This window comes from Anomaloglossus baeobatrachus, chromosome 4 (genome assembly GCF_048569485.1).
Source record: "Anomaloglossus baeobatrachus isolate aAnoBae1 chromosome 4, aAnoBae1.hap1, whole genome shotgun sequence".
Taxonomy (NCBI): domain Eukaryota; kingdom Metazoa; phylum Chordata; class Amphibia; order Anura; family Aromobatidae; genus Anomaloglossus; species Anomaloglossus baeobatrachus.
The window spans coordinates 382,538,102-382,561,246 of NC_134356.1; the positions used below are offsets into that span (position 1 = coordinate 382,538,102).

At 47.2% G+C, this 23,145-nt stretch overlaps 1 protein-coding gene across 5 annotated transcripts in view; it reads right to left on the bottom strand.

The window, feature by feature from the left end:
• The window catches only part of PCLO (piccolo presynaptic cytomatrix protein), a 540,339-nt gene that overhangs the window by 253,652 nt on the left and 263,542 nt on the right, over positions 1–23,145 (bottom strand). For all 5 annotated transcript variants that reach the window (XM_075345226.1, XM_075345222.1, XM_075345224.1 and 2 more), the window contains exon 4: positions 13,527–14,096. In XM_075345226.1, the coding sequence (XP_075201341.1) occupies positions 13,527–14,096 (570 nt within the window). The remainder of the gene's footprint in view (positions 1–13,526; positions 14,097–23,145) is intronic.

Genomic DNA, 23,145 nt, shown 5'->3' on the forward strand with positions numbered 1-23,145 from the left:
TGTAGCATTTCCCTTAGCCTTCAGGAATACATGCTCTATAGTGTTGGTATATTATAAAAAAAAATCCCAGTAAAAATACATTTAAGTTTGTAAAAAATTGTGACACAGTAATGGGTATAGTGGTAGATGGGATATATATTCCTCCTAGAAAGTGCCTTTTGCACTGGTGAATAGCAGGGAAGAGGTCAAGCCCTATCGTAGAACTTCTCTGCTATTCTGAGGTTTTGAGGCAATGCCCGACTTGTACAGCTGCAAGGTTAGCACAGCATAAATAGACAGCCCTAACTCCTCAGTATGGTGTGTGTTTGGGCTGGACAGCTGAAGCTTTTGTGGGGTAAACATACTTGAATAGACTGGCTTGTCCCGGACCTTGAGGCTATGTGTCCACGTTGCTTTTTACCTGCTTTTTACCTGCTTTTTTGCTGCTTTTTCAACTGCAGCGTTTAATGGCAAAATGGATGTGTTCTGCTTTTCAAGCAAAGTCTATGGGAATTTGGGTTTCTTGTCCGCACTATGCAGTTCAAACTGCAGCCTTTTTCTGGCAGAAATTTGGACAAAAACTCAGCTTTGCAGTGCAAAACCCAAATGGCAAAAACAATTGACATGCAATTGTTTTTGCCATTTGCGTTTTGAACTGCAAAGCAGAGTTTTTGACCAAATTTCTGCCAGAAAAAGGCTGCAGTTTGAACTGCATAGTGCGGACAAGAAACCCAAATTCCCATAGACTTTGCTTGAAAAGCAGAACACATCTATTTTGCCATTAAACGCTGCAGTTGAAAAAGCAGCAAAAAAGCAGGTAAAAAGCAGGTAAAAAGCAACGTGGACACATAGCCTTACTATGTTGTTTGACAAGCTGGACTTTTGCTTTCCATTCCTGTCTGAAGTAAGGCCATGTGTGCACGTTGCGTTCAGTACCTTGCAGAAATGAACGCATCCTCTGGTAGAAATTGTCTTTGTCAAATTTGGTTTTGACCACAAAAACGCTAAAAATACGCATGCATTTTACCCGCGTTTTGACCGTGTTTTGACCGCGTTTTACATACATTTTCCTTGCTTAAAGTCGGAGGCGTTTTAAATACAAATACACTTCTAATGCGGGCTTTACATGCTGCGATATCGGTACCGATAACGCTAGCGTGGGTACCCGCCCCCATCTGTTGTGCGACATGGGCAAATCACTGCCCGTGCCACACAACATCGCCCAGACCGGTCACACGTACTTACCTGCCCGGCGACGTCGCTGTGACCGGCGAACCACCTCCTTTCTAAGGGGGCGGTTCGTTCAGTGTCACAGCGACGTCACAGCTGCGTCACTGAATCACCGCCCAATAGAAGCGGAGGGGCGGAGATGAGCGGGACGTAACATCCCGCCTACCTCCTTATTTCCGCATAGCGGCCGGGAGGCAGGTAAGGAGAGGTTCATCGTTCCTGCGGCGTCACACGGAGCGATGTTTGCTGCCACAGGAATGAGGAACAACTTCGTTACTGCTGCAGAAATGATATTTGAGAATGGACCCCCATGTCACCGATGAGCGATTTTGCACGATTTTGCAACAATGCAAAATCGCTAATAGGTGTCACATGCAACGGCATCGCTAATGCGGCCGGATGTGCGTCACAAATTCTGTGACCCCAACGACTTCGCATTAGCGATGTCGTAACATGTAAAGCCCCCTTAAATAAAGTTTAAACATTCAATCAATATGAAAAAAATTAAAAAAATGAAAACCAATATCATGATTAAAATCATACACAAAATAGCTTATTTTATTTAAAAGATTAATGTTATCTAATATTTATGTGTAAAATAACGTTAAATTATCGTTTTTCATTTTTTTAATTGTCGGACTATGTGTGTGTGAAAAGGGACACATCATGACCTCAATATAATGTCAAAAATGCATGCGTTTATTTTGTCAAAAAGCATGTAAAATGATAGGATTTGGATTTAGGATTTAGGATGCGTTTAGAAAGTTCTCATTGACTCTAATGTTAGCAAAACGCTGCCAAAATGGCAAAAAACAATGACATGTTGCTTCTTTAAACGCAGAGATTTTGACAAATTTTCTGCAACTAAAATGCTGTGTTTTTAACAGCATAGTGCGCTTAAAGAAATCCCTACTTCTCATAGACTTTGCCTGGAAATCAAAACGCATGCATTTTTGCATTAAAACGCTGCAGTTGAAAACGCTGCGGAAACACATGAAAAAAAGCAACGTGCGCACACAGCCTAAGGCCCTGTTCACACGCACGTGCCTCCGGTGCGTGTTAGGTCCGTTCCTGCACATACCGGAGATACGGGCACACGTACTCAATGTTAATCAATGTACTGAGTTACACGTTCGTTTTTCCATACGGAGCGTGTGTCCGTGTGCGTGATACGTTTGTTGGTGCGTTAGACACGAAAGCATGTCCGTTTTTCTCATGGAACACACACACACGCACCCATTAAACTCAATGGGTCCGTGAGCACACGTACGTGACATGGATGCATCTCCGTATGGTCCATGTCCATTTTTAAACAAATATGGCAAAGATTGTATAATTTTGGAGCAGGTGCATGTGATTAGAAAAGGTCACTAGGAAATCACATTTATCTGGCAGGACACAGTGAGGGAAGTTGTGTGTGTTATTGTTCCTCATCTATACCAGTGGAAAATTTAATCATATCAAGACAAAACCATGGCTCCTCGGGTGGACACTGAACGTTTGATAGCTAGATACTCGTACTAACAAAACGGATGGCATACGGATGGAAAACGGATTACAGACGTACTACAAACACGGACACACGCACATCTCATACGAACATACGGATGACACACACATCACACACGGAGCCAGAAAACGGACGTTAAAAATGCAACATGGACATGAAATACAGTACGCATAACACGTACGTGATTTATACGCACATGTGAAGGGAACCCAAGACTGTGTTTTTTTCCTTTTTATTACTAGTGTGAATAAAACATTGAGTTGTGAACTGAATCCCTGAGTGTGCCATTTTACTGTGTCCCTGCCATTGCCTAGCAGGGCTGATTCCCTACAGTATAAGATGAAAAAATGTGAAAAAGTTTATGGGGTAGGAATAAGTTTTCAAGGCACTATACATATACATAGAAATCTGGAAAATTTCACGGGGTATAGACACATTTTGAAGGCACTGTTCATATACATATCTATATATATACAGTTAGGTCCAGAAATATTTGGACAGTGACACAAATTTCGCGAGTTGGGCTCTGCATGCCACCACATTGGATTTGAAATGAAACCTCTACAACAGAATTCAAGTGAAGACTGTAACGTTTAATTTGAAGGTTTGAACAAAAATATCTGATATAAATTGTAGGAATTGTACACATTTCTTTACAAACACTCTACATTTTAGGAGGTCAAAAGTAATTGGACAAATAAACCAAACCCAAACAAAATATTTTTATTTTCAATATTTTGTTGCAAATCCTTTGGAGGCAATCACTGCCTTAAGTCTGGAACCCATGGACATCACCAAACGCTGGGTTTCCGCCTTCTTAATGCTTTGCCAGGCCTTTACAGCCTCAGCCTTCAGGTCTTGCTTGTGTGTGGGTCTTTCCGTCTTAAGTCTGGATTTGAGCAAGTGAAATGCATGCTCAATTGGGTTAAGATCTGGTGATTGACTTGGCCATTGCAGAATGTTCCACTTTTTTGCACTCATGAACTCCTGGGTAGCTTTGGCTGCATGCTTGGGGTCATTGTCCATCTGTACTATGAAGCGCTGTCCGATCAACTTTGCGGCATCTGGCTGAATCTGAGCTGAAAGTATATCCCGGTACACTTCAGAATTCATCCGGCTACTCTTGTCTGCTGTTATGTCATCAATAAACACAAGTGACCCAGTGCCATTGAAAGCCATGCATGCCCATGCCATCACGTTGCCTCCACCATGTTTTACAGAGGATGTGGTGTGCCTTGGATCATGTGCCGTTCCCTTTCTTCTCCAAACTTTTTTCTTCCCATCATTCTGGTACAGGTTGATCTTTGTCTCATCTGTCCATAGAATACTTTTCCAGAACTGAGCTGGCTTCATGAGGTGTTTTTCAGCAAATTTAACTCTGGCCTGTCTATTTTTGGAATTGATGAATGGTTTGCATCTAGATGTGAACCCTTTGTATTTACTTTCATGGAGTCTTCTCTTTACTGTTGACTTAGAGACAGATACACCTACTTCACTGAGAGTGTTCTGGACTTCAGTTGATGTTGTGAACGGGTTCTTCTTCACCAAAGAAAGCATGCGGCGATCATCCACCACTGTTGTCATCCGTGGATGCCCAGGCCTTTTTGAGTTCCCAAGCTCACCAGTCAATTCCTTTTTTCTCAGAATGTACCCGACTGTTGATTTTGCTACTCCAAGCATGTCTGCTATCTCTCTGATGGATTTTTTCTTTTTTTTTCAGCCTCAGGATGTTCTGCTTCACCTCAATTGAGAGTTCCTTAGACCGCATGTTGTCTGGTCACAGCAACAGCTCCAAATGCAAAACCACACACCTGTAATCAACCCCAGACCTTTTAACTACTTCATTGATTACAGGTTAACGAGGGAGACGCCTTCAGAGTTAATTGCAGCCCTTAGAGTCCCTTGTCCAATTACTTTTGGTCCCTTGAAAAAGAGGAGGCTATGCATTACAGAGCTATGATTCCTAAACCCTTTCTCCGATTTGAATGTGAAAACTCTCATATTGCAGCTGGGAGTGTGCACTTTCAGCCCATATTATATATATAATTGTATTTCTGAACATGTTTTTGTAAACAGCTAAAATAACAAAACTTGTGTCACTGTCCAAATATTTCTGGCCCTGACTGTAATTGCCTTATTCTGTCTGTCTGTCTGTCTGTCTTGCTCCAAAATTATGTCGTTACAGTGACAACCGTCGCATTGGCCGCTCACCTCGCCTCGGCTACGCCCCCGCATGGATTGGCCGCTTGCCCAGGCTTCGCCCCCCGCACGGATTGGCCGCTTGCCCCGGCCCTCCGCACGCATCGCCCGCTCGTCCGCGCCCCTTCACCCGAATTCAAACGAAGCCCCGACTCCCAGGTGACTGCTGCACTCCCAGGAGTCCACTCCGGCAACCCAGCCCAGATATAACTTTGCGATGCTGGGATCGGGACGGAGCCGGCGTATGCTGGTAACCATAAGACACTACGGGTAACTATGGGAAGTGCTTCCCTTAGTTACCCAATGTGTATCATGGTTACTAGCTTACCCTAGCTCCCGGAACACATGTGCAGGGAGCCGGCATACGCTGACGCCTCGCCCGCTTGGCCCCGGCCCACGTTTTCCCGCTCGGCACCGCCGCCGGCACACGTTGGCCCGCTCGGCCCCGCCCCTGGCACACGTTGGCCCGCTCGGCCCTGACCCCGGAGGCCCGCTCGGCCCCGACCTCGGCACACGTTGGTCCGCTCGGCCCCGCCCCCGGCGGCCTGCTCGTCTCCGCTTACGGCGGCCCGCTCGGCCCTGCCACCGGCAGCCCGCTCGGCCCCGCCCCGGCACACGTTAGCCCGCTCGGCCCCGGCCCCGACACACGTTGGGTACCTATACACCTCCCCCCAGGCCTACTCCTCCCATTATACTCCTCATTCCCCAGGACTACTCCTCCCATTATACTCCTCTTTCACCAGGCCTACTCCTCCCACTATACTCCTCTTTCCCCAGGACTACTACTCCCATTATACTCCTCTTTCCCCAGGAATACTCCTCCTATTATCCTCCTCTTTCCCCAGGACTACTCCTCCTATTATACTCCTCTCTCCCCAGGACTACTCCTCCCATTATATTTCTCTCTCCTCAGGACTACTCCTCCTATTATAGTCCTCCTATTATACTCCTCTCTGAGGGGTGCGGAGCATGGGGGATGGAGTACAATGGGGGGTGCGCAGCATGGGGGATGGAGCACAATGAGGGGTGCGCAGCATGGGGGATGGAGCACAATGGGGGGTGCACAGCATGGGGGATGGAGCACGATGGGGGGTGTGCAGCAAGGTGGATGGAGCACGATGGGGGGTGCGCAGCATGGGGGATGGAGCATGATGGGGGGTGCGCAGCATGGGGGATGGAGCACGATGGGGGGTGCGCAGCATGGGGGATGGAGCACGATGGAGGGTGCGTAGCATGGGGGATGGTTATGCTAACCAAACATGTTCCACTTCCAAAAAGACTCAAAAAACCCCCCTGTGGGCCTTAACACGATAACAACGGAGGCCAAACGTAACGACGAAAACAAGAGGGGTCCTCCCTCCCAATACAGCTCACAAACACTTTCCCGAGACCACACCAAGGGGCCTCCGTGGCAGCCCCAATCCAGAAGGAATGCGACCCGTAATACTCCGGGCGCCCACCCCCGCCCCTTGCAAGCAAGTCTCCAGCACTGCCAAAACTGGTACCTTAACAAAACGAGGGGGGGGGACACCATCCACATGACGCAACCACAGTCCTGGGCATCCTCCCGACATGATTCTACACCCAGGACCGCGTATAACACCCCCAACCATCACAACCTGCCTGATCCGTTGTTTGTGCGCGACGAAGTCAGCGCTCAACCCCCTGCCCCACCGCAGGCCCAACTGCCAACATCAAACCACCGCCCCTAACCGTAGATGGGCCGGCCAACCCCTGATTTGCATTGCCCCATACAAGGCTAACACCAACTGTTTTGGGCCAAAGGAAACACAGACCCGCTCACAATCAGATGAACATATCAACCTCAAATCACTCCCAAAACGCTTTAACACCACAAAGGAGATCGGACCCTTGCGTCCGGCTCCTTCACACCCTTGCGAAAAACCCTTCAAGGCCTTGCCGCACCCGAAAATCCTCCGAAAACATCCCTCTCACCCCTAAACTTCAACTCAAAACCACAGCCGCCATCCCATGGACCACTGCCGATGCCAACCTACCAACCCGAAAAATCTGTTACTTACCACTGTCAACAACACCACCGGGCCCCCACTAAACCTGGCCCCAAACAACGTTATCCATGCCGCCCACAGTTCTATATATCAGCACCAAGTAACCACAGTCACCGAGTTCCTGACCAGCTCCCAAACACAGCCTCTCCTGACTCCACAAGCCCCCCGGAAACACCGTTCCAACCTCTTCTGCCCCCGGCTTCAACTCCCGAAACCTGCGGAACTGAAACGAAACAAAGCAGCAGCTACCCCTTTGTTGACCCCCGGCACGGGTTGTGCCACACCTAATTTTTTTTTTTTTTTTTTATGATTATACCACATACATTTGAGAACGAAATGCTGCAAGTACACCACCCTTGGCCCAGAATTAGCCAACAAACCAATAATCAAATCCTCCAGCGACTAATAAACACCCTGACAGCACACCTTCCTCTCGCCAAAACTGCTGACCCCCCACGATTCGACCACCACCAAAAATTGGAAGCAATACCCCACCATGCTAAACCAAAACAGCCGGTCCTGCCACATCCGAGGACTGCTGCAACATTCCATCAGGTACCACCTTACCCAGCCACCACGCGCAGCTATTGAAATTGCCGCAAGAAAACATCCTACCATTAGATTGTCCATGATTTCCCTCGTGACCCCCCACAAAATGAGCCGATGGCTGCACCCTTGGCGTAGCCGACGACAGCCGTCCAGCAAACGCACTCCACAATGCCGTATCTCTGCAACCGCAGTTCCACTGCCCCAGCGAAGACCGCACCACCTTAAACCGCACTGCCTTAGGTGATCTACTGCCTCTAGCGCTGCCCGTAGGACCACACTATTACCCACGGAGCCTACGCTCCATAGCCAGAACCATCAATCTTTATCCCCCATAAACCGCATCACTGATGCTGGACCTTCAGTCTTCTCCTGCGCACACGGGATGCCAAAAGAGTAACCGCCACCTTCGGCAATGAGACAACAAACCCCACACGAAACATCGGACCCACCGACCCGACGCACAAGCAAATCATCCAATAATGAATGAGCGATGTAATCCTGGACACACCATGCACAACCCACTTAACAAAGAAATAACCGCCTCAAATAGTAATACGAAATGGAACCACCCAACAGCGAACAACGTAATAATTCCCATCCCCACAGCAACACCAGAAATGATGGCTAGCAGGAGTGGACCAATGACAACCTAAATGCCGCCTCCACAGCCGCCTTTGCCATCAATGCTCCACGGCTCACCGCCTTTACCAAATCCCACACTCCGTCCCACGACACAATAATAAACCGTCGACAAATCTGGAGCAATGCAGGCACACACCGATGACTCCTCCGTATAAGATAAAATTGAATAAGCCGAAATAAGTTTGGCACCTTTTTGCACCACCCCCAACGGAGAAACCCAATCATGACAAGGAGGGCCTCGAATAGCCCCCCCAACCTGCCCAAAGCCACTTCCTTACCCAACTGCCCACTGACCACATTCGGGCCTCCCTTAGCAAAGCGCCAATTCCAATAAGGAGCAAAGATCCCCAACACCGACAGAATGCAAAAATGCGGGAAGTGCTATGTCCCCTTCCACAGCCCGAACACTTGTGCATAAGACGACAGGCGGTGCCAAATTTGCACTGCCCATCACTATACTGCCCACAAACCCCCCCCCGTCATCCGGTTCGCCGGGGTTCCAAGTCTCAAGCACCCGGCTGCACCCTGGGAAAGGGGGGGGTGAGTTGGCCAGGACCCGCCATCACCGCATCCAGAAGGATATGCCCTTATGATCTTACCGCATACTTGTACCCAACACCGTCCCCTGCCAAAATCGCTTGGCGTACAGAAGCCAGGCTACACCGCCAACTGACCTACAAGCACCCCCAAATGCAACCATATAACCAAACAATGCCAAACAATTTCCCAATTCCTGCTCCCCAATACACTCACCAAAAGAACGCAAAACGCCCGCCGCCAAGTTGCAAATATACGAGAGATGACCTATAACGGCGCATCCCCTCCCCCTCCTTCCTGGAGTCACCTAGCTTGCCTCATCCAAGAGAAACTGTTCCAGGGGCAGCAGGGAGAATATTTCAACCATCACCCCTTGCAAATCTTATCCCTCACATCCGCCAATAGGTAAGCCCCCAGCGGGCTTTCAACGCACATACAGTTAGGTCCAGAAATATTTGGACAGTGACACAAGTTTTGTTATTTTAGCTGTTTACAAAAACATGTTCAGAAATACAATTATATATATAATATGGGCTGAAAGTGCACACTCCCAGCTGCAATATGAGAGTTTTCACATCCAAATCGGAGAAAGGGTTTAGGAATCATAGCTCTGTAATGCATAGCCTCCTCTTTTTCAAGGGACCAAAAGTAATTGGACAAGGGACTCTAAGGGCTGCAATTAACTCTGAAGGCGTCTCCCTCGTTAACCTGTAATCAATGAAGTAGTTAAAAGGTCTGGGGTTGATTACAGGTGTGTGGTTTTGCACTTGGAAGCTGTTGCTGTGACCAGACAACATGCGGTCTAAGGAACTCTCAATTGAGGTGAAGCAGAACATCCTGAGGCTGAAAAAAAAGAAAAAAATCCATCTGAGAGATAGCAGACATGCTTGGAGTAGCAAAATCAACAGTCGGGTACATTCTGAGAAAAAAGGAATTGACTGGTGAGCTTGGGAACTCAAAAAGGCCTGGGCGTCCACGGATGACAACAGTGGTGGATGATCGCCGCATACTTTCTTTGGTGAAGAAGAACCCGTTCACAACATCAACTGAAGTCCAGAACACTCTCAGGGAAGTAGGTGTATATGTCTCTAAGTCAACAGTAAAGAGAAGACTCCATGAAAGTAAATACAAAGGGTTCACATCTAGATGCAAACCATTCATCAATTTCAAAAATAGACAGGCCAGAGTTAAATTTGCTGAAAAACACCTCATGAAGCCAGCTCAGTTCTGGAAAAGTATTGTATGGACAGATGAGACAAAAATCAACCTGTACCAGAATGATGGGAAGAAAAAAGTTTGGAGAAGAAAGGGAACGGCACATGATCCAAGGCACACCACATCCTCTGTAAAACATGGTGGAGGCAACGTGATGGCATGGGCATGCATGGCTTTCAATGGCACTGGGTCACTTGTGTTTATTGATGACATAACAGCAGACAAGAGTAGCCGGATGAATTCTGAAGTGTACTGGGATATACTTTCAGCTCAGATTCAGCCAAATGCCGCAAAGTTGATCGGACGGCGCTTTATAGTACAGATGGACAATGACCCCAAGCATACAGCCAAAGCTACCCAGGAGTTCATGAGTGCAAAAAAGTGGAACATTCTGCAACGGCCAAGTCAATCACCAGATCTTAACCCAATTGAGCATGCATTTCACTTGCTCAAATCCAGACTTAAGACGGAAAGACCCACAAACAAGCAAGACCTGAAGGCTGCGGCTGTAAAGGCCTGGCAAAGCATTAGAAGGAGGAAACCCAGCGTTTGGTGATGTCCATGGGTTCCAGACTTAAGGCAGTGATTGCCTCCAAAGGATTCGCAACAAAATATTGAAAATAAAAATATTTTGTTTGGGTTTGGTTTATTTGTCCAATTACTTTTGACCTCCTAAAATGTGGAGTGTTTGTAAAGAAATGTGTACAATTCCTACAATTTCTATCAGATATTTTTGTTCAAACCTTCAAATTAAACGTTACAATCTGCACTTGAATTCTGTTGTAGAGGTTTCATTTCAAATCCAATGTGGTGGCATGCAGAGCCCAACTCGCGAAAATTGTGTCACTGTCCAAATATTTCTGGACCTAACTGTATATACCTCTCACAATTGCCTCTGTCATCCAGACGCACCAACTCATCCCCCTCTTCTTTCCACATCTCTTCCTTTGTCACAGCCCCCCGTTGACTCTGCCAGAACAATCTCCCCCGCCGCCTCATGCGCCCTCACTCTGCCTGCCGTACCTGCGCCTACCACCGCCACTCCCGTCCATGCCGCCGGCGGCGCACACGCACTCCCGGCAACCGTGTCATACAACAAACCCTTACAGGAAGACCCCCTTCCTGGTGCAATATCACAGACCCCCTTGGCGCTGCCGTATCCGCAGCCGCCCCCCCCCCACACTACCCTTTTTTGCACCCCCAGGTGCTCCCAAAAATCCCGCCGAATTCACGGCTGTCTCACCCGACCGCGACCCGGCGGATACTGGAGTAGAAGTCAAGCCATCTGGACATCTGAATCTTCCAACGACGCTGCTCAATCCTCCTCACTGGAGCCGACTGCCTCTGGCTCAGGTAATGCAGGCGCTTCCGAAGCGCCGCCACCACCACGGCCGTCCTCCTGGTACGCCGCGTTGGCACTGTCCTCCAGGCTTCGTCTTCTGCCCTGCGGCAACAACCCTGGACACCACACTGTCCCATGGGCTGCCACCGTGGGCCTCATCATCTTCTGGCCCGACCCCCCCCCTGCCGCCTGCAAGGGAAGGGGGGTACCTGCGGCCCGACCCGCTGCCAGCAGACTCCCCTCTAGAGCCGCCGTCGCATCCTGCCCTCCTGGGCCCAGAAAGTATCCGACTGCCGGGCCCTCCCCCTCCTGGGGGAGACCGCCGCTGCCGGAAGCTGCATGCCAGATCGAGGTGACCAGGCAGGAACCGCAGGGCCCCCGCCATCACCCCCCACTTACTAATGCCTCCCAGGCACCCGTCGCACCAGGCTCGCCTGCCCTGGCGCCGGACCCCCTGCTGGCTACAGCCCCTCGGCCCCCCCCGCCGCCCGCAGGGGGTACTGCTGGCCTCTGTCCTCTGCCGGGCGCTCTCCCTGTCAGGAGCCGCCGCATCCAGCCCTCCTGGGCCCACGCAAGCCTCTGTCCGCTGGGCCCTCCCCCTCCTGGGGGAGACCGCCACTGCCGGGAGCTGCACGCCTGATCTGGGTGACCGGGCAGAAACCGCAGGGCCCCTGCCATCACCCTCACCTGGGCACCCGTCGTACCAGGCTCGCCTGCCCTGATGCCGGATACCCCGCTGGTAGCAGCCCCGCGGCCCCCCCACCGTCTGGGGGGGTAGCGCTGGCCTCCGTCCACCGCTGAGCGCTCTCCTGTCCAGGAGCCGCCACATCCAGCAATCCAGGCCGCGGCTCGAAACCGGAAGTAGGCTGCAGACTAGCCACGCCCCCCTCCCGGCTGCCGCGGCCCGGACGGAGATTCCTCCCACGGCCGGAGCAGCTGCTGGGTACCGCCGCTGCCCACGTCGCTGCCATGGAGGGTCCCCGAAGGGGCTCTCACATCTCCTCCTCGCTCCCCCCGCACACTGCAAGTACCTGAAGGAGAGGGGAGGGGGGATACCGCCGCCCGCTGCAGACCGGGGAGCGAGGGGAAAGTGCCGACGGGTTAACCCCCGGCAGCCCTGACGTGGGACCGCACTGCCAGGGGCCCGTGCACTGCCATGTGATATTCGCCGCTGTTCCTGCATCGCAGCCATCCCGTCGGACGTCCGGATCGCTCCATGTCCGGAATCAAGAGAGGGGGTAAGCCAGATTTCCTATACTTACACCCCTCATCTGTCCCACCACTTCCTCCAGAGAAACTCCTCCTACCCACCAATCCCTTTCTTTGCCCTATACACGACCATTCCTGTTCCTATTAACCCCATCACTCCTTCCCTTCCCTCTAGTCATGTCGCCCCTCCACCCTATGGGTTCCATGGCTTTCTCACCCAGACAACACCCAGAACATTTACAGCGCCCTACACAAACACTTTGCAACTACACACATCTATATATATATATATATATATATATATATATATATATATATATATATATATATATATATAACAAATCATACATTAACTACACAATAAATTCTAGAATACCCAATGCGTTAGAATCGGGCCACCTTCTAGTGCAGTTTATGTGTCTTGTAGTAAGTATCAAAATCCTTTTAGCTGTAAACAGAAATGATACGGGATCTTATAGAGTAGAATGTTTTAGTCAATGAAAGTGGGCAGCCCCAGAATGATCACCAATAATAAAGACCATTGAGAAGCGTTTGTGTTGTAGATCAAAAGGACTCAATATTCTACCAAAAGTTAGGCCTGAACTTCTGGGTTATGGGATCCTGGAATGCAGAACGAGATCCCATAATCCTCCAAACTCGTTCTCATTCTAAAAGAATGAGAGCTCATGTGCTCATTTTTTTTTTTTTCACAACGCTGCTGTGTACTGTTCTAAGCTGTCACTGAATGGTGACCGCTCTAAAGATATGCAGCGCTTGGTGTGAGCACAGAGCGAGAGCTTCACTCCAATAGCGGCCACGGAGGGTAGTGAGATCCTAGTCCCAAAAGATACTCGACTTTGTAGCCAAATCTTGGAACTAATATTAGGTATCTTTCTGAGTAGTTTTGTTAATTGCTGATATTTGTACATACCATCTATATGGGGCTGTCCAATTTTATTAAATAAAAATGGCAACCTCTGATTGGTGATGGGTACTCTATAGGGTAATAGTATTAGGTTAACAGTATTTCGGTTACTTTATTTTAACACAATACTAGATAATTTATTTAGCAATCACTACTTACAGTCTTTTCTTTTCCAGTTTCATGATCCATGAGTTGGCTTGCTTCGGGTTTAATTCTCTCATCACATGTTTCTCCATCAAGTTCCTTCAAAGCTGTAGCTGAAAGGTCAATCATCAAATCTTTCTTTGGCATCATTTTCCCTTCAGACTGTAAATGCTCTGCACCTTCTACGGCAGTGTCCTTTATAGTGTCTTGCTTATGCTCTTTAATAGGCAGTACCTCTGCTATTACAGGGGTCACTAACACCGGATCTTCTTTCGTCACTAGGGGCTTAATGTCTATTGGTTTGATATCTTTGCTTTCTTGATTCAGAACATTATCAATCTGTCCAAGTTTTCCTTCTGGATGTCTAGTCATTTCTTTCTTTAATACTTGATCAGTTATTTTATCATTTAACTTTACATTAGGTGTTGAGCCTGTTAACGGTTTTTGTGGTTGGTCTGCAGGAATATGGTGTTTTGGTGATGACTTAGGTGATAGTCCTAATGGTTGGGGCATCTTGTCTAAATCCCCAAGATGTCCGGAGAGAGCTCTTTGTGTCTGGCAATTTAAGCATAGCCACTCTGCAGCCTGTAGATGAAAAAAAATGACATGATTACATTAGCAATATGAAAGACACCTTTCTGCAGTAATATTATGAGTGAATTTAGATTACTCAACTACTACTCATGCTTTTGTGCATTACCTTATTATTTAATAATTTCAATAATTGTAATGTATTATGCTACACAATGGTATTGTCACATCTCCACCAGTGTCTTACAAAAAATGTTTTTCCTTTACTCTTAGGCTATGTTCACACAGGGCGTTTTTCCAGCATTTCTTAGGCTAGTTTCACACATCCGGCTTTTCGCCGGTTTGCCGGATTCGGTGCACACCAGAACAGTGTATACAGTACAATGGCAGCGCTGTAACTTCCGGGTCACATGCTCCGGTTACATGACAACATGTGACTGGAGCTTGTCGCGCTGCCACTGTACAGTATACACTGTACTGGCGTGCGCCGGAACCGGCAAATTGGCAAAAAGCCGGATGTGTGAAACTAGCCTAAGCATGGTTTTTGCCTTGGTTTTATGCAAATCCATGCTAACAAAACACTGCCTTTCACAGTCCCAGCAAAGGCTATGAAATTTCAGAAATCTCATACACACACACAAATCACCACCAGATTTTTCTTGACCATTTTGTCAACCTCCTTGGTTTTTGCAGCGTTTTTCTAAGAATGAGCATGTCAAATCTTTGCAGCATTTATGCCATGGTCTTGCACTAAAAACCACCAACAGTATAGAAAAAACCACTGCAAAAACGCAACAAAAAACACAAAAAAGCCACAGATGACTCCCAGGAGACATCCTACCACAAGATCAGGTTTTGGCAGGGAAGAAAACACTGCAAAAAACACCCTGTGTGAACATAGCCTTAGGGTATGTGCACACACTGTAGATTTGGTGCAGACATTTTCTGCATAAAATCTGAACCTTCTGGCAGAAAAATGCACCAAAAACCACATACATCTTTGGTGCATTTTTGTTGTGTTTTCGGTGTTTTTTTATGCTTTATTAAAGTCAATGGCTGGAAGGGCTAAAAAATGGAGGAAAAAACACCCAAACAATTGGCATGCTGCAGATTTTTTCTGCACCTACATCTGCACCAAATATGCATGGAAAAAAAGCAACATGTGCGCACAGCACTTCAGAAATCTCATAGACTTTGCTGGTTTCAGGACAGGCATGCAGATTTTTCAAAAAAAGCATCAAAATCTACATAAAAAAACCACACCGTGTAAACATAGCCTTAGGGGTACTTTGCACGCTGCGACATCGCAAGCCGATGCTGCGATGCCGAGCGCGATAGTCCCCACCCCCGTCGCAGCTGCGATATCATTGTGACAGCTGCCGTAGCGAACATTATCGCTACGGCAGCTTCACATGCACTCACCTGACCTGCGACGTCGCTCTGGCCGGCGACCCGCCTCCATATTAAGAGGGCGGGTCGTGCGGCGTCACTGCGACGTCACACGGCAGGCGGACAATAGGAGCGGAGGGGCGGAGATGAGCGGAATGTAAACATCCCGCCCACCTTCTTCCTTCCGCATAGCCGACGGGAGCCACGGTGACACAGGTAGGATGTGTGCTGCCGCAGGAGCGAGGAACAACATCAGACCGTCGCGTCAGCGTAATTATGGAATTCGCCAACGTTGCACCGATGATACGATTACGACGCTTTTGCGATCGTTAATCGTATCATCTAGGATTTACACACTACGATATCGCCTGCGACGCCGGATGTGCGTCACTTTCAATTTGACTCCACCGACATCGCACCTGCGATGTCGTAGTGTGCAAAGCCAGCCTAAGGGGTACTTTGCACGCTGCGACATCGCAGGCCGATGCTGCGATGCCGAGCGCGATAGTACCCGCCCCCGTCGCAGCAGCGATATCTTTGTGATAGCTGCCGTAGCGAACATTATCGCTACGGCAGCTTCACATGGACTCACCTGTCCTGCGACCGTCGCTCTGGCCGGCGACCCGCCTCCTTGTTAAGGGGGCGGGTCGTGCGGCGTCATAGTGATGTCACACGCCAGGCGGCCAATCGGAGCGGAGGGGCGGAGATGAGTGGGATGTAAACATCCCGCCCATCTCCTTCCTTCCGCATATTCTACGGTAGCCGCAGTAACGCCGGTAGGAGATGTTCCTCGCTCCTGCGGCTTCACACACAGCGATATGTGCTGCCGCAGGAGCGAGGAACAACATCGGACTGTCGCGTCAGCGTAATTATGGATTATGCCGACGCTGCAGCTATGATACGATTACGACGATTTTGCGCTCGTTAATCGTATCATCGAGCCTTTACACACTACGATGTCGCATGCGATGCCGGAAGTGCGTCACTTTTAATTTGACCCCACCGACATCGCAGCTGCGATGTCGTAGTGTGCAAACTACCCCTTAGTCTAGAGCATTTTACTCATCAGTCTGATATACTACTTTTATTTAAACCATTACAATTATCACACTATTTTGTGTCTGGTTACATCACTGCAATGTTACATTTGGAGCCACCATTGTCATTTGACACCATTAAGCTCCAGTTTCTCACCATCACTCAAAGTATGAAATGTGGAAAGACAGTGGGAATCATATTCACATGTGCACACCCTGATTTCTCATATAACTGTAGAAGCACATAAGATTGTATGAGCCATAACCGGACACGCTATTCTGCTGATATACGAAAATAGGAGTGTGTACGGTAATTCTGCACAGTTTTCCCAGCCAGAAAGCGCCCATTAGGTACCAGACATAAGTCAGTGCGCTGAATTAAGAAAGAGCATCTCTAAAGTCTGGAGGACATATACCAAACCATAAGGAAATACAGATATTAACATTTTCATTATTGTTTTTTAACACTTATTTCTTTCAAAAATAGAAAATGCAACATTTTCTTCATTTTTATATTAAATAATTAAATACAAACTCTATTTCTGCTCATACTTTTTCTGTAAACTGACAGCCACGGAGTTATATGACCCACTGTTACCATGGCATCACCCTTGGATGCGTCTGTCAAGATATGTGAACATGAGCTGACTGAAATAATTTTTATGTAAGAACAATTCAGAGAAATGGTTATGTCTGACCAGGTTAATTTAAGAACATGACCTCGCTTTTCGTTGTTCTTTTCACTCCTTATTTTGCAGAAGAGACGAGCGCAGAATATGAATTCAGTTTTTCTTATTATATAAACAATGCTAATATTTTTAGAACAATATACACTTCTGATTAGTCACAATCATGTCATTTTCTATATTAAATTCCTACAATAATGATACTCATTACTATATGATCAAGCAAGTACTACAATTCACTCACTATCGTTGTTTTGCACTTTGATGACATCCATTATTGTCATAGATCAAAATCTATTTTGAAAAGCGTTGCTTTTTTTACTAGTAATTTTGTTGTGACCTAAATACCATACTTCTCACTTTATAAGACACACCAAATAATAAGATGCACCCCAAATTTAGAGATAAAAAAATAAATAAATATGTAAGTTCCGTTTTATAAACCAGTTGTGTCTTGCCGAGGCGGTGTGGCGGCAGCGATGGTGGAGCGGACTCACAGGAGGCAGGGGCAGTGCTGGAGTACAGCAATGCTACGGGAGGTGCAGGGGGGCCCAGATATTCACTGTGGGCTACAGCGCTGTGCTGAGCCAGCCAGCGCTGCTCTGTGCTGGGCCATCTGATGCTGCTCTGTGCTGGGCCATCCGACGCTGCTCTGTGCTGGGCCATCCGGCGCTGCTCTGCGCTGGGCCAGCCGGCGCTGCTCTGTGCTGGGCCATCCGGTGCTGCTTTGCGCTGGGCCAGCAGGCTGCTCTGTGCTGGGGCTTCTAAGATGACGGCGGTGCGGGCTTCAAAGAAATGGTGGCCGGAGTAGGCGCGTGCGCAGATGAGAGCTGGAACCGAGAGCTCCATCTGCACACATGCCGACTCTGGGTGCCATTACTTGAATCCCTTACCATCAACATCTTCAGAATGGCTCGTGCCTTGCTGCCCGCCACACAGAGCCTCGCTGCCCACCATACAGAGCAGGGTCGCCCGCCACACAAAGCCTTGCTGCACAGAGCCTCGCTTCCCACCGCAAAGAGCAGGGCCGTCCGCCGCACCGAGCCTTGCCGCACAGAGTTTTGCTGCCTGCCTCACAGATGGGGGCTACCCGCCGCACAGAGCCATGCCACCTGCTACACAGAGCAGCGCCACCCATCGCACAGGATGCACAGAGCTGCGCCGCCCGCCGTACAGAGCCGCGCCGACCACTGAACAGGGCTGTATAGAGCAGTGCCGCAGAGAGCAGCACAGCATATAGCATTGTCCTGCCTGCTGCGACCCCTTTCCGCCACCCCCATGTAAGCTAAATTCGGATTTTAAGACTCACCCCTTATTTTCCTCCTATATTTTTGGGAGGAAAAGTGCGTCTTATAATCCGAAAAATATGGTATTTCATAGAAGTTGCATCTCATATTTCTAGGCAAATATATCAGCCTACAATAGTGATCTTATACAGACATGGCAGAAAATGTTGGCATTCTTGGCATTATTTCAGGAAATAAAGTATTTCTACCATAAAATGACTGCAATTACACATGTTTTGTTACACACATGTCTATTTACATTGTTTGTTACACACATGTCTATTTACATTGTGTATATTGAAACAGCACCGAAAATGACAGAGAAAAAAGGCAAACTGGACATAATTTTAGACAAAACCCCAAAAATGGTCCGTAAAAAATTGTTACCACATTTTCAAAACTGAGGGCAAACAACTTTGTTTCAAGAAAGTGATGCTCATTCAAATTCACCTGTCGCAAGTAACAGGTGTGGGCCATATTAAAATCACACCTGAACCCAGATAAAAAGAGAGAAGTTGACTCAATCTTTGCATTGTGTGACTGTGTGTGCCACACTAAACACAGAGAGCAGAAAAAGGAGGAGAAGAAAACTGTCTGAGGACTTAAGAACCAAAATTGTGGAAAAATACTAACAATCTCAAGGTTACAAGTTCATCTCCAGAGATCTTGATGTTCCTTTGTCCACAGTGTGCAACATAATCAAGACGTTTACAACCCAAGGAACAATAGCTAATCTTCCTGGAAGTGGACATCAGAGAAAAATTGATGAAAGGGTGCAACACAAGATAGTTTAGATGATGGATAAGCAGCCCCAATACAAGGAAATTCAAGCTGTACTGCAGGCTCTGGGTGCATCCTTATCAGTGTGAACTATCCGTCGACACTTGAATGAAGTGAAACACTATGGCAGGAGACCCAGGAGAGCCCCACTGCTGACACAGAGAGACATAAAAAAGCTAGATAACAGTTTGCCAAAATATATGAGGAAGCCAAAATCTTTCTGGAGATATATCTTGTGGACAGATAATCATGGGTCTTCCATTAGGACAATGACCCACAACACGCTTCAAGAAGCACCCAGAAGTGAATAGAAACAAAGTACTGGGGCATTCTGAAGTGACCAGCAATTAGTCCAGATCTAAATCCCATTGAACACATGGGTAAAGATCCTAAAATTGCTTTTGGGAGTAAGCACACTTCAAATATGAGAGACCTGGAGCAGTTTGCAAAGAGAAGAGTGGTCCAAAATTCCAGTTGAGAGGTGTAAGAAGCTTGTTGATGGTTAAATGAAGTGATTGATTGCAGATGTTTATTACAAAGAGTGTGCAACCAAATATTAAGTTCAGGGTGCCAACAATTTTGACAGCCACATTTTTGGAGATTTGTGTGAAATTATGCCCAGTTTGCCTTTTGCTCAGTTTTTTGTGTGGTTCCAGTACAGACAAAGGAAATCAATGTATATAACTGGTTTTCTAGTAATTTTCTTCAAAATTGTGGTGCAGTATTGCATCTCAAGCTGTGCTCCCATTCCCACAAAATAATGCCTGTTTCTGATAAACTATAACCGTTTTGCAAGTGTCTAAAAAGAGATATGGTAAATACCATGTAAGGCCCCCTTCACACGTCCGTAAAAATCACGCACGTGTTTCACGGACGTGTCAAAGGTGCGTTTTCCCCTCCGTGAGCCGTGTTTATGGCACTACGTGTATTCTCCGTGTGTTCTCCGTGATAACACACGGAGAACGAGAACTTTCTACTCACCTGTCCCTGACGTCGCTGTCCGTGGTGCTGATCTTCGGTCTCCGGTCCTGCCGACTCCCCGCTGCTGCTGCTTCCGGCCGCACGGAAGTGAATATTAAATGAGCAAAATGAGCGACGGTCGGCAGCAAGTGACAGCAGCGGCAGAGACAGCAGGGCTGGAGAACGTGAGTAAAGATTTGTTATTTTTTTCTCTGACATGTGAGTTTTCTCCGGCGCGTGTCACACGGGACCGCATCCACACTACATCCGTGTGGTCCGCATGCGGGCCGTGTGACACCCGTGATGCCGGAGAAAATGTGGACATGTCAACGTGTGGAACACACGGACACGCGTATGCGCCACACGTACACACGTTCCATGGCAAAACACGCACGTGTGCGCAGACCCATTGATTTTAATGGGTCTACGTGTGCCCGTGTCTCCGGTGCGTGCAGGAACGGCCCTAACACGTACCAGAGACACGTGCGTGTGAAGGGAGCCTAAGACAGTTTTTTGTGCAAATTAAGCCAGAATACTGGTGTATTTAGGAAAGAATATCTACGAGAATATTTGAAGCGTCAGATATTTACACAATAGCACATTCTATCTACTGGGTAGCAAGGCACAAAGTTCTCCATGCAGGTATTTCTAAGGCGGGCTTTGCATGTTGCGACATCGCAAGCCGATGCTGCGATGTCGCACGCAATAGTCCCCGCCCCCGTCGCAGGTACGATATCTTGTGATAGCTGGCATAGCGAAAATTATCGCTACGCCAGCTTCACATGCAATCACCTGCCCTGTGACCGTCGCTCTGGCCGGCAATCCGCCTTCTTCCTAAGGGGGCGGGTCGTGTGGCATCATAGCGACGTCACACGGCAGGCAGCCAATAGCGGCGGAGGGGCGGAGATGAGCAGGATGTAAAAATCCCGCCAACCTCCTTCCTTCCGTAGAGCCGCCGGCGGCAGGTAAGGTGATGTTCCTCGCTCCTGAGGCTTCTCACACAGCGATGTGTGCTGCTGCAGGAGCGAGGAACAACATCGTACCTGTCGTGGCAGCATAATTATGGAAAAGTCGGAGCCTGCAGCGATGATACGATAACGACGCTTTTGCGCTCCTTCATCGTATCATCTAGAATTTACACACAACGATGTCGAAAGTGACGCCGGATGTGCGTCACTTTCGATTTGACCCCACCGACATCGCACGTGCGAACGTGCAAAGCCGCCCTTAGGGTAGGAGCTATTTTGACCTATCTATTTTATAGGAACTTGTCAGTGGATTCATGCTGTGAAACCACGGGCAGCATGAATCAGAGCCTGGCATGTTCACATCTAAAGATAAACTGATGCATCTAAGGAAAATCAGTGCATAATTAATTAACTAACTAATTAAATCCCTTATACCATGTATTTTACCAAAATACATATATCTTTCTGGACAATGTAAATATATGAAGCCATTTTTCTTTTAAGTCCCCAATTATTTTAACCATTTAGTCCACTGATATTTTTTGATCATAATCTACCATATGTTCTATTAACTGCTTCTACATTTTAGGAATCTTTCTTTGCCCCTGGCATTTTTTTGATTTATTTTAGGTTGCCAAATCAAACTATGTATTATCTGTTAGTAAGATATATACTACTTGGACTTTATTAACATTTAGTGAAGCTTAAAAGGGTTATTATATTACAAGGGCATCTCAATAAATTAGAATATCCTCAAAAAGTTCATTTATTTCAGTAATTCAATGCAAAAAAGGGAAACACATATATGATATAGTCATTACACACAGAGTGATCTATTTCAAGTGTTTATTTCTGTTAATATTGATGATTATGGCTTACAGCCAATGAAAACCCAAAAGTCATTATCTCAGAAAATTAGAATATTATAAAAGACCAACTTAAAAATTGATCTTAAACTCAGAAATGTTGTCCTACTGAAAAGTCTGTACAGTAAATGCACTCAATACTTGATTGGGGCTCCTTTTTCATGAATTACTGCATCAATGTGGTGTGGCATGGAGGAGATCAGCCTGTGGCACTGATTGTGGAAGCTTCACACTAGACCTCAAGGAGCTTGGATTGTGGCCTATCCACTCTTCCTCCAGACTCTGGACCTTGATTTCCAAATGAAATGCAAAATTTACTTTCATCTGAAAACAACACCTTGGTCAACCGAGCAACAGTCCAGTTCTTTTTCTCCTTGGCCCAGGTAAGACGCTTCTGGCATTGGCTATTGGTCATGAGTGGCTTGACACAAGGAATTTGATAGTTGTAGCTCATGTCCTGGATACGTCTGTGTGTGGTGGCTCTGAAGCACTGACTGCAGCGGCAGTCTATTCCTTGTGAATCTCCCCCCGATTTTTGAATAGCCTTTTCTTAAAAAATCCTTTCAAGGCTGCAGTTATCCCGGTTGCGTGTGCACCTTTTTTAAACCATACTTTTTCCTTACACTTAACTTTCCATTAATATGCTTGGATACAGCACTCTATGAACAGCCAGCTTTTTTTAGCAGTGACCTTTTATGGCTTAACCTCTTTGTGGAGTGTGTCAGTGACTGCCTTCTGGGCAACTATCAAGTCAGCAGTCTTCCCCATGATTATGTAGCCTACTGAACCAGACTAAGGGACCATTTTAAACGCTTAGGAAGCCTTTGCAGGTGTTTTGTGGTGATAATTTTCTAAGATAATGACTTTTGGGTTTTTATTGGCTGTAAGCCATAATCATCAACATTAACAGAAATAAACACTTGAAATAGATCACTCTGTGTGTAATGACTCTATATAATATGTTTCCCTTTTTGTAATTAATTACTGAAATAAATTAACTTTTTGATGATATTCTAATTGATTGAGCTGCACTTGTACCTATGTATGTGGTTTATTAGTTGCACGTATATATTTAAGCACATAACCATTAAATTTAAGCAAGATATGGCCCATTTTAAGAGGTTTTTTTCT